The following is a 14,098-nucleotide window of genomic DNA, read 5'->3' as shown; positions in this document are numbered from 1 at the left end:
AACAGGAAACCTTCACCCAATAAGCATATATAAGGAGCAAGTGGCTTTGATTTCTGACACAAAGCAAATGTGTCTGTTCCATGCAAAAGATATGAGGGCCTATTGAAGGAATGTAAAGCCCCTTCTTGTTTGTAGGGGAAAACAGGGAATGGGGCTAATACAATTATAGGGGGATTTCTCTGTCATAAAAGAAGTGTTTCTTTTATCCACTTAAGAATTAATTTGGGCACAGAGGAATGGGACCTTTGGAAGCACTGATCCTGAACACATTAGAACAGAACAGTTCTACTTTTTCTTCTCTGAACTGCCAATGTACATGATGGAGTGAGGGAGATGGGGGTGGGTGGGTGTAGGAATCAAAAAGAATATGAAGACACCCAGATGGAAATGATACTGGTTTGACCTCAATTCAAGAAGAAATGTTTAAAATGGCTAACAGATGCCTCTTGTTAAAGTGTAGCACTGGGGGAGGAGGAGGCAAGAAGAAATTCTGGACAAAGTAGGAAGGAGTTCCTCAGAGTTGGGATTTTTTAGTAACAGCTCTTGTCCTAAGACATTTCTTGTCTTAGGACAAGAGCTGTTAGACACTCAAAATGTGCCAAGGCCAAGAGGAATGCCTCGTAGTACGCTCAAGTACATTTAGTGCCACTTAAAAACTAACTGAAGTGACACCTACACAAACTCCCCTAGCATTTTTGCATCTGAAGACATCACAAGCCCTTTCTACATGCTGGCCTTATGATACCTCTGTAAGGTCCGTATCATAATTCTAATTTTTATTCATAAGCAAGCTAAGGCACAAATAGAGCCTGAGTGGCAACAGCAGTCTGCAATTTTGTTCACTGTAACACACTTCCTCCATTTTAACGTAGGCAACTCTAGAGACACTGTGAGGAAATGTCCTTAGAGGCAGCAGCTGTAAAGCCCAACAAAATCACAACTCTGGGGAGACAGCACCCTCTCTAAAGGCTCAGTGATGGAGTCCAGGAGATAGATGCCTTTCACGTAAGAGTACTAATGAGTGCAGTCCTTTAAAAAGGACACCAAATCACCCATGAATACAGGAAAAAGGCAGAAGATACCGTTTTCTTATTTTCCCCCACTGTTGAGACTGGAACAGCGACAATTTTAACAAAACATATAATCCAAAATCTTAATCTTCACTGGTGCAGTAAGATTCCAAGACCCATATTTTGCTAATGATTTCAATGTTTTGATCAGAGACATTTCCACATCCTTGATCCCAGACAGTTCTCTTCTACCATAACCAAATTATCTGTATGAAATGCAATGCCAGGATCTGAAGGAAACAATGCATACGGTAAGCATACACTGGTTCTATATATTTTGAGAAACACTTAAGTACACAAAGGAAGCGTGCAACGTTAAAGAAATGGTGTGAACAAAACTGGTGGCTTGTCTAATGGGAAATCCAGTGTCCTTTCAGGAAACTGAAGATACTCAAAAGTTGCTCCCCAATTTCTATTAACAACCCTCTAAAAATGAACATTTTCTTTTGATACAAATATACAAATTTAAAATAAGTGTGCAGTTCAGAACGGCCTACCATTGTCAGATTGCTTATGTGCCAGAAAATATACAGTCAATAAAAAAATACCAGAGAGGTGGGGGACAAAAGGCTCTCTGGATCTGAACAGCAAAAATGAATTTCACTTCAATAGGTAGCGATTCGTGGAGAAAGTGATGTCCTTGGAAACCAGTAGCACTAAAAGATGGCAGGTCACAAATCTGGTGATGGGGGATAAGACGTATAGTAAGGCCCATTTTCCTGTGGAAGAAAAAAAAGACAAGAACATTAAGTAATAAAACCAATTTAAATGGGAATGTGAAAGAAAAGGATTTATAGTCAATGATACCGCATTTGTAAAATGTCTATCTAGCTCATGCCTGACCCTGAGCAAGGTGTGCCATCAAAACGATTCCATTTCAGTCAGCCAGAGCTGGTATAAAGTGGGCAGAGGTCATTAGGATGATAATATTCTTCAATAACATTATTCCTTACTGAATATGCTAAATGCCAGATACTTTATAACAGCACTTTCTTTCATTATCCCTTTATATCCTTACGTAATGCCATGAGGCAGGTAACCACTTTTTGCAGAAGAAGAAACTGAGGATCACACAGCTTGCATAACTCACCTAAATTCACCTAGCAGTAACAAGGAGTCTGAATTGAAATCCTCGTGTATTCAAATCTAGCGCCCAGATTATTTTGTTAGAGTGGGTTGTCTTACTGCATACTGAACCTTAATATAGAATGATGGAACAGAAGAGTACGTTTGTATTTTCTGACTTCATTTTGTCTAACTTTATCTTAATAAAAGTGAAGACAGTTAATTTGACGATAAATGGACCTTTGATTATATTTATGGGATTTGGAATTCATTTCTCTCTCTTTTTTTAAAAAGACTTCATTTATTCATTTGACAGAGATCACAAGTATGCAGAGAGGTAGGCAGTGACAGAGAGGAGGAAGCAGGCTCCCTGCTTGAGCAGAAAACCCAATGTGGGGCTCGATCCCAGGACCCTGAGATCATGACCTGAGCTGAAGGCAGAGGCTTAATCCACTGAGCCACCCAGGCACCCCTCATTTCTCATTTTTAAGGAAAGTATTTCACAAATAGTTTTTCAGTAAACTATAAACAGAAATGTTTAGCATTAATGTAGATAATAGGAATGGAGAATGAGACACAGCTGAAAGTAGCATTGCTTTATGGTATATTTACACTATTGGTTATGATGGAGCATTAAATCTAACCGGTTTTGAAAAGAGTAGGTGGTTAAATGTTATTTGAGTAACTAAGGGTATCAGAAACTTTTTTTTGTTTGTTTTTGGGAAAGGGTGAGCAAGAGCGTGAGTGGGGTGGGGGTGGATAAGGAGGGAGGGAGATTCTTAAGTAGGCTCCACACCCAGTGTGGAGCCCAACTCAGGGCCGATCTCACGACCCTCAGATTATGACTTGAGCTGAAACAGAGTCCTATGCTTAACCGACTGAGTGCCCCTCCTGCCGGTACCCCTAAAAGCCCTGACATTTTTCAGGGCACATGCTCTGGAGCAAGAATTGATACAGTACCATAGCTAGAAAAATAAGAGAAGAGCTAGGAAAATTTACTTTTTGATTATAAATCTGACCAGGTATTAACAAGATTTTTTAAAAATTAGGTAGAAACAAACCCTAAGATTGGCTGCATTTCAGGATACTTGAGAAAAAATTAATGAAAACTTTTTTTTTTGTAGTTTAGAATTTCTTATCAAGATCTGTTATATTTACCACTCCTATAGCCTCAACATATATGGAAGCTATGCTTAAGAAACATGCCTGAAGAGAGAACTCTGTTTTGAAGTTTACTCTCCATCTTTAAGATTTCTCCATTCCATTCTGTAACTACCAGATATTTTTAGGTTTTCCTTTCTACATTAACTTGTGATAAGTAAGAAGGGCAAATCTAATTCTTAATGCTATGTAACACAGCTTTTTATATTAGTCTCATACTGTGCAAAAAGACCGCTGAGCAATCCATTTTCTCTATTTCTGGAAACAATCTTAGAAATTTGAAGAATGGTTGCCAGGTAAATTTGTGTACCCTCTCTTTGACTGTATTTTATATTTGTAAGAATGCTGACTAGCAGCCTTTCTGAAATGGTCTCCGTAACATTTTGATATAGAGAGAGAGATAAAAATTACCTTCTAATTACCTTCAAAGACTCCTTTCATGCCTATAAAACTTACGTCACTGTTCAAAGTCACAAAAGACCCAGAAGATAGAAGGCCATGGAAACCAGTCAACCATGACACATTGTGCCCTGTCACACCTACTATGGGCAAGGCACAACTGAATAGGACAATAAATTAACCAATTCTATACTCATTTCCTTTTCTCTGATTATATATTTCATTTTCCTAGCAAAGGCAAATATTTCTTTACAGGATAGTATCTAACCACTTACTGGATCTCCACCTCAATCCTAGTGTGTCACAAACCGAACATTCCACCTGTCTCTTCTCTCTCATTCCCTCAATACCCTCACCCCATTGCTCTTCCTTCAAACTGCCTCTCTGGCATGGCAGCAATACCGTCCACCAAGTCTCCTACAGCAGAAACTGTAGTCACCTTAGGCATCCTTCCTCTTTCATCTCCCCTAATGGTTTACTCAGTCACCAGATGCTGTGGATTTTATTTCCTAAAATGTTTACTTCTAAATCTAAGATCTTCCAGTCATTGCCATTATCACTATTGCTGCCCTAGCTCTGATTTCATTTCTCCTCTGGCCTACTGATAGCCTCTTACTTGTCTACCTGCTCAAAGTGTTAACCTCCCTAAGTTATGCTGTTTCTATTGCCATCATTCTAAACAGAAATATAACAGCAGAATACTCCCCACAGACCACAAAGCCAAAGTGCTACAAGTAACATGTAAAGCTCTAGTATCCAGGCCCTCTACTGGGCCTTCCCACATCATCTCCTAACACCTTCTTTTGTTTCTTCCCTGTTTTTATATCTCTCTTTGGCCTTTATATACAGATGGCCTAATATCTCAATTTTAGAGAGCTCTAGTACAGGCACAGAGAGATGATCCAATCACCCAAGAGTTAGATTACACGTTATTTTTTTAAATAAAGATTTTATTTATTTATTAGAAAGAGACAGAGCATGTGTGCACAAGTGAAGGGAGGGGAAGAGGGAGAGGGAGAAGCAGGCTCCCTGTTGAGCAGAAAGCCCAACGCATGGCTGGATCCCAAGACCCCGAGATCATGAACTAAGCCCCACTCAGAGGCTTAACTGACTGAATTACCCAGGCGCTCTGAGATTATAGGTTATTTTATTAAATTTTGATTTAGCACATCATTTGATATATAAAATACAAGAAAAATATAAGAAAAACCTAAAAGAAGCAAACAAAACTAAGTTTGAGTGTGGTGTTGAAACTTAATGGAAGTTGGCTTTATAGGCCCTTAAGTATATAGAAAATGTGTTGGCTTAAAAAACAGGCATTGGGGTTTTCTAATCAATACAATCCAACCTGTATACTATACCCTAGAAAATAAATTATAAATCCAGACACTAGCTTTGAATTGTCATTCTGAATTTTTGGTCACAAAATATCTTTTAGTGTCTTTCATTTCCTGCTACCCATTTTTTAAATTATTAATGAGAGATGTATACTTCAAAAGAGTAACAATAAGGCCATTTTCTATTCCAGCAATCTACAATAAACACAAACTGATGTTCTTCCCCCCCATTCAATAATCTTTGTATCTATGACCCAGCTGCTTCAATTACAAATCCTCTTTGTTCAAAAGCCAAGCATGAAATTTTATTAGCCATTAGAACACATTAAATACTCTGCTCTTCACATAAAGGGAGACAGAAATTATAGCTGAAGTTAAAGAAATGGTAGAGAGAAAATGTCTTGCAGAATAGTTATTTTAGTGTATACATGCTGTACAATAATTAGGGAAAAATAATTCATTTCAAACTGAATATAAGCTTCAAATATATTCCCTGACCCATGCATAAAAATATGTAATCAGCAACAGTTAAATAAGGAGACTGATGATCTTTTGGCCAAGTATGTTACTTACTTTTGTTTTTGGTTTTTTTTTGAACTACTAAAGCACGAATAAACACAATGGGATGGAGCTTTGATAAAATTCAAGAGTAGCCCTTTATCAGTGTTTAAGTAATATATTCATAAATGCATCTATAAGTAATTATACTAATACTACTGGTTGATACTCTTAAAAACATTATATAAACTTTTGGCAAAATGAAACCTTTAGTAGGGTAAAGGCTACTAAGATAGCCTACTGTTTTGAATTAATACTGAAAAATGTCACACACCAACAGATTCTTCTGACTCTACTTGCATAGATAAAAAGTTAATCAATCTTAAGAAAATTAGGCAGAGGTGGTAGAAAATGGACAATATAAGCAAGGATTGGCTTCAAACCAACAGTAGGAAAATCTCCTATTGAAAAACTTACTGGGGAAAAAGTCCTCTCTTAGGACAAAGAGTTTTCCTATTTACTGTAGGAAAAGAACATTAAATGATACTAGCAAGTTTACTAGAACATTTCCTTAAATACCCATTAGGCATTCATATCCTCTTCTAATCAAAGGATGGTGTGCCCATCAGCAGTGCCCTATAGAAAAGCTAAGATACTGCACCAGGTGAGGGAGAACTCCCGGTACTTCTTACCCTGGCATCATATTCAAGGACAAAAGGAGGAAAGTCAATCTGTTCCGGTGATATGGCAGAGAATAGCTGGTGGAGGCTGTCCACATGGTGGATTTTGTCCTTCAGTCCCGAGACAGAAAAGGTGGTAAAAAACCATGTTGATACCTGATTAAGAGAAGAGAAAACAATTTAAGCCAGTGGCCAAAGTTAGAAATACAAACATGGTTTTGAAGATTTATACTAGGGAGAAACTATGTTTCAAAATTGAAAGCATGTCAGAAAAAGCTTGTAATAAGTAATGTTTTTCAAAGTATGGGTTGTAGTTCACCAGTGAATTATGCAATCAGTTTAATGGATTATGAACAGCAGTAAAAACAACAATAAAAAGGAACAACATTAGAGTAACAATTATTGGGGAAGGCAGTAAGGGTGAGCAAAGTGTTTCAGGAAGCTTTTGCTTCTGTTTAGGTGTCTCTATACTCCTTTGTGTGTAGTATGTTGTCATGCAACAAATGCTTCTTACTGTGGATTGTGGGCAAAATCCCTGGCATTATTTGGTAGAATAATTGATTCATTGCTACTCTGAAAATGGTTAACATCTCCAAATTCACAAGCTCTTTTCATTTTTTCAAATGAGACTGAAAAGTTTGCCAATATTTGATACATTTTTCAGCTAACATTTGGCATGTGGTCTTTTTCCTTAATCAATCAAAGCAAATCTTCTGTGGAGCCACCTTTGCTCATTTCACTTTGCAACAAGCAATCCCCCTATAAAAGCTAGTTTGCAAAATTTGTTGGCTCCAAAAAAAGAAAAAAAATATTCTTAATAACAAACAATACTACATAAACTAGGCAACAACTAGAACTCACAAATTATTGTCCATCTATCTAAATGCCAGTCTTAACTAGTCATGTTTACCAATGGCTTACACAATGATTCTATGAGGTAGATACAATATTGTTGCTACCCCCATTTTATTTACAGAAGGAAACATGTGCATATGAACACGGGCACTGGGACAGTGCACTACGAATGTACAGCTGGGTATGTTATACACACACAACACTCTGGGCATCTGCCCTGATGTCAATCTTACCACATTTTCCAGGTGCTATTCAAACCTTTCACATATTTCATGCCCCTAATATGACATACTTCCTTTGTACCTCCTTATGAGAATAGGTATGAAAGAACAGACAACACTGCACTAACTTGTCAGGATCTTGTCCAAGTCTGCCCTTGGTAGAGACTCACTTCTTTCATTATTTCTCCCTTACAGCTCCAGATTCTCTCTTCTATTGAATTCGTAATACCTGAAATGTCCATTGCATTTAGAGCACTTATTCCTTCCTAGTATTTTATAAATTCCTAGTATTTTAGTTTCTTATGTCTATTTCTGTAATTTCCCTAGGACTTGGCAGACAATCATAGAATAATAGTCTAAAGTTTTATAAGATACAGATGGAACCATCATTCTCAAAGTATTTGATAAAGAATGAGTAAATAAAGATAGAACTTATTCTACAATGATTTTTACAGTCTGAGTCACTATTCTATTTTGGCTATACTACCAATGACTGGCATAAGGTCTCAAATATTAACATTATCCTCTGAACCCTCTCCCCTCCCATCTTATCAAGTTTATTTGGAGGGGGGTGATGGAGAAGAGGGGAGGCACCTGGCCTTGCTAGAACCAGGTGGGTTAATTTAAATCAAATTAAACAGTCACTTATTTACATACCCCAAATCAGTTTTTGACATCAGTTTCTTTAAAGCACACAGTGTTATATACCTCATTTTCTGCAAACTAGAGTAGTGACACTTCCAGATTAGGAGCTCTAACTACAATTAGCCACAGAAGTAGCTAATAAAACAGTAAGAATGGAGAGATCACAGACATTTTACAGATTCCAGAAAGAGCTTAAGGAACTAGGAAGACTGTAAAATCCAAACAGAAAAGCACCTGATGGCTATGTTAAGAGATTAAACATGTGTGCAAGGAATTAAACATCTATTGGTCATCTGTGTATTAAGCACTGAGCTGTCGGTGATACAGGGTAACAGTGACAGAGCTATTCCTCTAAAGGGGGCTTGGGTTTTAGTAGAGGAGCTAGATTATAAGCAGAAGCATAACAACTACCTAAGGCAAAATGTACTAAATGCAATGAACGGCCCACAGAAACAGGTGAATACCTATATATGCAAGGAGCCACTGCTGCATGGGAACAATACAGAACTGTAAGGGCCTAAGAAGAAAACTCTTGTGCCTTTGTTCTCTTGCCTCTGAAGCTTTTTACATGCTGCTTTTATATGCCTGGCAATTGTTCTTCAGAGCTTAGATCAAAATTCACCCCAGTTAGGAGGACTTCTTTGACCACACTTCCACACAAAACTGGAAAGGAGCTTCTAAATGTTCCAACAAACATTTTGTTTATTCATGCTATGGCATAATTAGTATTCTGTATTGTATTATCTGATTCTCTAAATAGACTGTAAATTCCCCAATGCAGGGAATGTCTTATACAATACCATATGCAGTGTGTAATTAACAACCAAAAAAAGGAGGGAATTTAAGGTGTTGGAAGAATTAACAACTCAGGGGAGGGGTGAGAGTTTCTGGGTGTACTATTTTAATACTCTTTAGGGGTGGTTTAACAGTTCTTCATTCTACAATAAAAATACATTGTACTTCAATCTGCACCTCAAGTTCTTCCTCTATAAAACGAGCAAGTTAGACTTACATGATCTTTAAGGTCCCTCTTAATTGTATAGTTCTAGGCAAAGAATCCTGTATATGCCACACCAAATGACATAGTGGGGTGGCGGTGGTAAACTCAAAGAGAAGGTTGGGTTGGGGAGTCTAGTCAGTGACCTCAGGCATACAATCTGCGAAAGAGAAAAACATTTCTCTGTCCCATTTTCTGTCATTACCTCCTTCACATCCTCCAGGTATTGGCAAGAGAAAATTACTCAAAGTAGACAGAAGGAAAAACCCAGTTTTCTGTTCAGGGACACTCAAGAGCACTGTCTTTGCTTCTTAAAATTTCAGTTTTCTATAACTTAGCTTTTAATTTTCAATAATTTATGTCATAAATACGCATTTACATAAACTTATGTTACTTATTACCTCCTATTTTAATGAACCGATGAAAATTTAAAATTTGAAAAAGGACTGTTGTGATGTTTTGTAAATGCTGGAAATTCTTTCACCCAATTATTCACAAACGGAAAGCCAAGAGCACAGGATCACAAAATAATATAAACTAGGAAAAGACTGTAAAAGACTTTAGTACATGTGTGTACTAAAATAATCTACTGGAGCCAGAATCAGGAGTGGGTTTAAATAGTTAGTTTGCCTTGTATTAGTAAACTTCAAAGAAGAAAAAAAGAGTAGTGATTTATATGAGCAGTCCATTTATTACCACTTTGGGTGGAGTGTCCTGGAAAAGATCTGAGGAGTACTGAAATCAGAACAGTGTGATTCGATTGTTTTATTATCCCTTGATTTCATCTCATTATTTTATAATTATAAACACCCCATTTAGAGTTTTTGACTTAGTATAAAATAATGGATGGATTTCATTACACATGGGTCTTATTCTCTCAATCCTCCCTCATTTTCCCCATTGCAAAATGTTATCAAGAGGTAACATAATGCTTTTCACTTTATATATCTGGTCTTCAGCCTCTGCCCAGCCTGCCACTGACTCCTATTTGAAGCAATTCCAATGTGTGGCAGCCAAGGCTGGTGGCTCTAACACTGAAATTTCTGGTAATGTGCTTCCATCAATGCCACAGGCTGGATAGCTATTATAGACTCTCTACTGTGGAGGAGGAGGGATTAAAGTCATATCTTAGCAAAGAGTGGCCACACAGTTTTATAAGTTTGGTACAAATGAACACTATACTGGTAAATCTGAATTTATAACAGAAGTAAAGAAAATTATGAAAATGTTCAAGTATTCACTGAAGTTAAAAGAACACCAGTATTAGCCACCAATCATTCACATTTTCCTTATGTTTTAACACATATCTACCCATCCCTCTATTCATCTGTTGATCCATCTTACTTTTTTTGCTGCATTTCCAAGTAAACTGCAGACATCAGAAAGCTGTCCCCAACTACAGCATTCATTATCTCTAATGAGAGTTCAAAGTTTGTTCAGTTTCTTTGCTATAAAATTTGTATTTGATGAAAAGCACAGATTTTAATTGTACTTTGCTATTTAGGCAAATACATTATATACATAAAAATCCTGCTCAGATACAAAACATTTCATCACCCCAGAAAGGTCTTTCATGCTCCTCTTCCCTTATGGCCCTCTCCATGGAGGCAAATGATGTTTTGTTTTTTTTCTACCATGGATTAGTTTTGTCTGCTCTAGAATTTCATATAAATGGAATCATACAGCATATAATCAATTTTTATGTAAGGACTCTTTCACTCAGCTTAATGTTTTTAAGATTTTTGTGTGTGGTTCTGTGTATCAGTAGTGTGTTCTCTTTCACTGCCAAGAAACACTTCATTACGAGAACGTGCAAGAGCTTAATTATTTGTAATCCTACTAACAAGCAGCACCTTGGCTGTGTCCAGTTTTTGGGTTGCTATGACGAAAGCTGCTCCGAACATTCTTATAGAAGTCTTTTTTGGCACATGTTTTCAGCTTATTTAGGTAAATACTTAGCAGTGGCACTGATGTGTCACAGATGAGATATATATTTAGTTTATAAGAGATTTTCATAACTCTTTTCAAAGTAGTTGCACAATTTCCAATTCCTACTTATGATGTAGGAGAATTCCAGTCACTTCACATCATTGGCAGTATTTGGCATTGCCAGTCTTTTAAGTTTTGGCTATTCTGGTGGCAGTGTAGTGGTCTCTCACTGCAGGTTTTTTTTTTAATGTTTAAGTAAGATATAATTGATACACAATAAGCTGCACATAACTGAAGTATACAATTTGTTAAGTTTTGATATATGTATACACCCATGAAACAACTAATCAAGAAAAAGAACATAGCCATCACTCCTAAAGGTTCTTAGGGTCCTTTGTAATTCCTCCCTCCCACTCCTTCTCCCTGTCCACAGGTAATCACTGCTCTGCCTTCTGTAATTACATATTAGTTTGTATGCCCTAGAATTTTATATGAATGAAATCATACAGCGTGTTATACTTGTCTAGCTTCTTTTACTCGGCTTATTTATTTTGAGGTTCATTTATGTTGCTGCTATGTATCAAGAGTTCATTCTTCTTTATTACTGAGCAGTATCCTATTGCATGGACATACCACAGTTTGGCTGTCAATTCTCTCAGTGATGGGCATGCAGGTTATTTCCAGTTTTTGACTATAACAAATAAAAGGGCTATGAGCATTTGTGTACAAGTCTTTGTATGGGTACGTTTTCATTTGTCTCATGTAAATACTAGGAGTGGAATGGCTGGATCACATGGTAGGTATACATTTAATTCTTTAAATAAACTGAAATTCTTCAAAGAAACTGCCGAAGTTTCTGTAATATTTTACATTCAGATAAGCACCGAAGGGGAATGCCAGTTCTTCCACATTCTCACCAACATTTGGTATGGTCAGTCTTTAAGCCACTCGAACAGAAGTGCAGTGTTAACTCATTTTGATTTAATTTGCACTTTCCTAGTGACTAATTAGGCTAAACATCTTTTCATGTGCTTATCTGACAGTTATATATTTTCTTTGGGGAAATGCTTGCACAAATCTTCTGCCCATTTCTAAATTGAGTGATTTCTTTACTAATGATTTTTGAGATTTCTTTATTTATTCTAAAGAGAAGTCCTTTATCAGATAAATGTTCTATTTACAGAGATTTTATCCTAGGCCGTGGCTTGCCTTTTTACTCTAACTATTTTTAAAAAGGCAGAAGTTCTTAATTTTATGAAGTCCAATTTCTTTTATGGATTGTACTTTGGTGTTGTATCTAAGAAATCTTTGCTTTACTCAAGGTCACAAAGCTTTCTCTCTTATATATATATTTTTAGAAGCTTAATAGTTACACATTTTATAATTTAGGTCTTTGACCCATTTCCAGTTAATTTCTGTATGTGATGCAAAACACAGATCACAGTTCATTTTTTTTGCATATGGATATCTAATTGTTTCAGTATCACTTATCGAAGACACTCCTTTTTCCACTGACCTGCTTTTGCACTCTTCTCAAACACCAGTTATCTATATACACATGAGTCTATTTTTGGATTCTTTACTCTGTTCCACCGATCTATAGGTCTGTCTTTATGACAACACCTCACATATCCTTGAGTACTGCAGCTTTAGAATAAGCTTCGAAAGCAGGGATTGTCAAGTCCTTCAACTCTGGTTTTCTTTTAAGATAGTTTTGGCTATTTAAATTCTTTGCATTTTATTGGTCAATTTCTACAAAAAAGCTTGCTGAATTTTTGGTTGGCAATGAATCACCATATTTAGCAGGCATTGAGAATTTTACAATATTAGGTCTTCTAGTCCACAAATACAGTGTATATCTTTCTTTACTTAGGTCTCCTTTAACTTCTCTTATGAATATTCTGCAGTGTACATAACTTGTATAAGGCATAGGTCTTTCACATCTTTTGTCATATTTATCCTTAAATATAGTATATTTTGATGATAGTGTAAATAATATTGGTTTTTTACATTTCAATTGGAATGTTTGTTGCTAATACATACAACTAATTTTTAAATACTAATCTTAGACACTGAAACCTTGATAAAACTTACTTATTAATTCTACTAGTTTTGCTGAGGATACCACCGAGTTTTCTACACGATGTTCAAGTCATCTGTGAATAAAGACAGTATTATTTACTCCCCTCTACATCTAGAGCCATTTTATTTCCTTTTCTTGCCATATTACAAACTGGTTAGAGCCTCTGGTACAATATTGAATAGAAGCGGGGAGAGCAGACATTCTTGCAAGGATATGCTAAAAACCAAGCTCACCCTTCTGTTTATCTCCACTAAAGAAAAAATGTCAGTAGCCACTGGATGAACAAATATAAATGGATGATGAGATATGGGGAAACAGTCAAGCAGTATCTTCAACTGTTATAGAAAGAAAACATCAGCCACCCACTGAGCATAACAAAACAGTGGAAAAGTTGATAACAGACATTATCTGATAGGACCATGTAATCAGAACTTAACTGAACAGAGCAGGAAAAGTCCTTCATTTAAGAGACTGTTCGAACACTGTACTTTTTTTTTTTTTTTAAAGCCTGCCACTATTCTCATAAGCATTTAATTAGCACTTAATAAGCTATTCTAACACTGAGGGACCAAAAGGAAATCTGCAACTTTTAAAAGAATTATTTAAAATATTTTATGCAAATTTTATAGGTGGTATTTGGATGAGAAATTCAACAATTCTGTAAACAATGAGAAATAATGTTGAAAACCATTCTCTCAATGAAGTATTCACTCATCTATTAATTATGAAGTGTAATGAGGACTTTTTGCTACTTATCTTACCTAATTTCTCCACAGTACTTTAAAATAATGACTACTTCTACCATGTTTGATGCTTTTCCTGTCCACTGGCTCCCAGAGCATTACTCAGTCTTGGCTCTCCCACTGATTTTTAGATTATGTCTCCTTGATCTCTTTCCTTGATCCCAGGGTCTGTCTTTAGCTATCCTCTTTGGGACTTAATTCATTAACATATTTAAAGAGTTAAAGCTCTATTTACTTAAAGGGGACTCCCAAATTTATATCCCAATCCATGATCCCCTTTAACTGATGACACCTGGGAGTCATGGATCACACAGTCCTTTCTCTCAACCCTATTCATCTAATAAATAACACAATCCTAGGCTTTATGCTGAAATAAGTCCTTTTTTCTCCAAACCCCACTGATATAATCAGGTTT

General features: G+C 36.4%; 1 protein-coding gene across 4 annotated transcripts in view; it reads right to left on the bottom strand.

Moving 5' to 3' along the window:
• Positions 1 to 1,317: 1,317 nt before the first annotated feature.
• GDAP2 (ganglioside induced differentiation associated protein 2) overlaps positions 1,318 to 14,098 on the bottom strand; it is a 68,004-nt gene continuing 55,223 nt past the window's right edge. For all 4 annotated transcript variants that reach the window (XM_013045047.2, XM_004771056.3, XM_004771057.3 and 1 more), the window contains 2 exons: positions 6,223 to 6,366; positions 1,318 to 1,789 (listed from right to left, as the gene is read on the bottom strand). In XM_013045047.2, the coding sequence (XP_012900501.1) occupies positions 1,742 to 1,789; positions 6,223 to 6,366 (192 nt within the window). In that variant the 3' untranslated portion in view covers positions 1,318 to 1,741. The remainder of the gene's footprint in view (positions 1,790 to 6,222; positions 6,367 to 14,098) is intronic.

This window comes from Mustela putorius, unplaced genomic scaffold (assembly GCF_011764305.1).
Source record: "Mustela putorius furo isolate JIRA1106 unplaced genomic scaffold, ASM1176430v1.1 tig00000585_pilon_pilon_pilon, whole genome shotgun sequence".
Taxonomy (NCBI): Eukaryota; Metazoa; Chordata; class Mammalia; order Carnivora; family Mustelidae; genus Mustela; species Mustela putorius.
The sequence above is the reverse complement of the archived record's forward strand: the minus strand, read 5'-3'. Positions and strand labels throughout refer to the sequence as shown.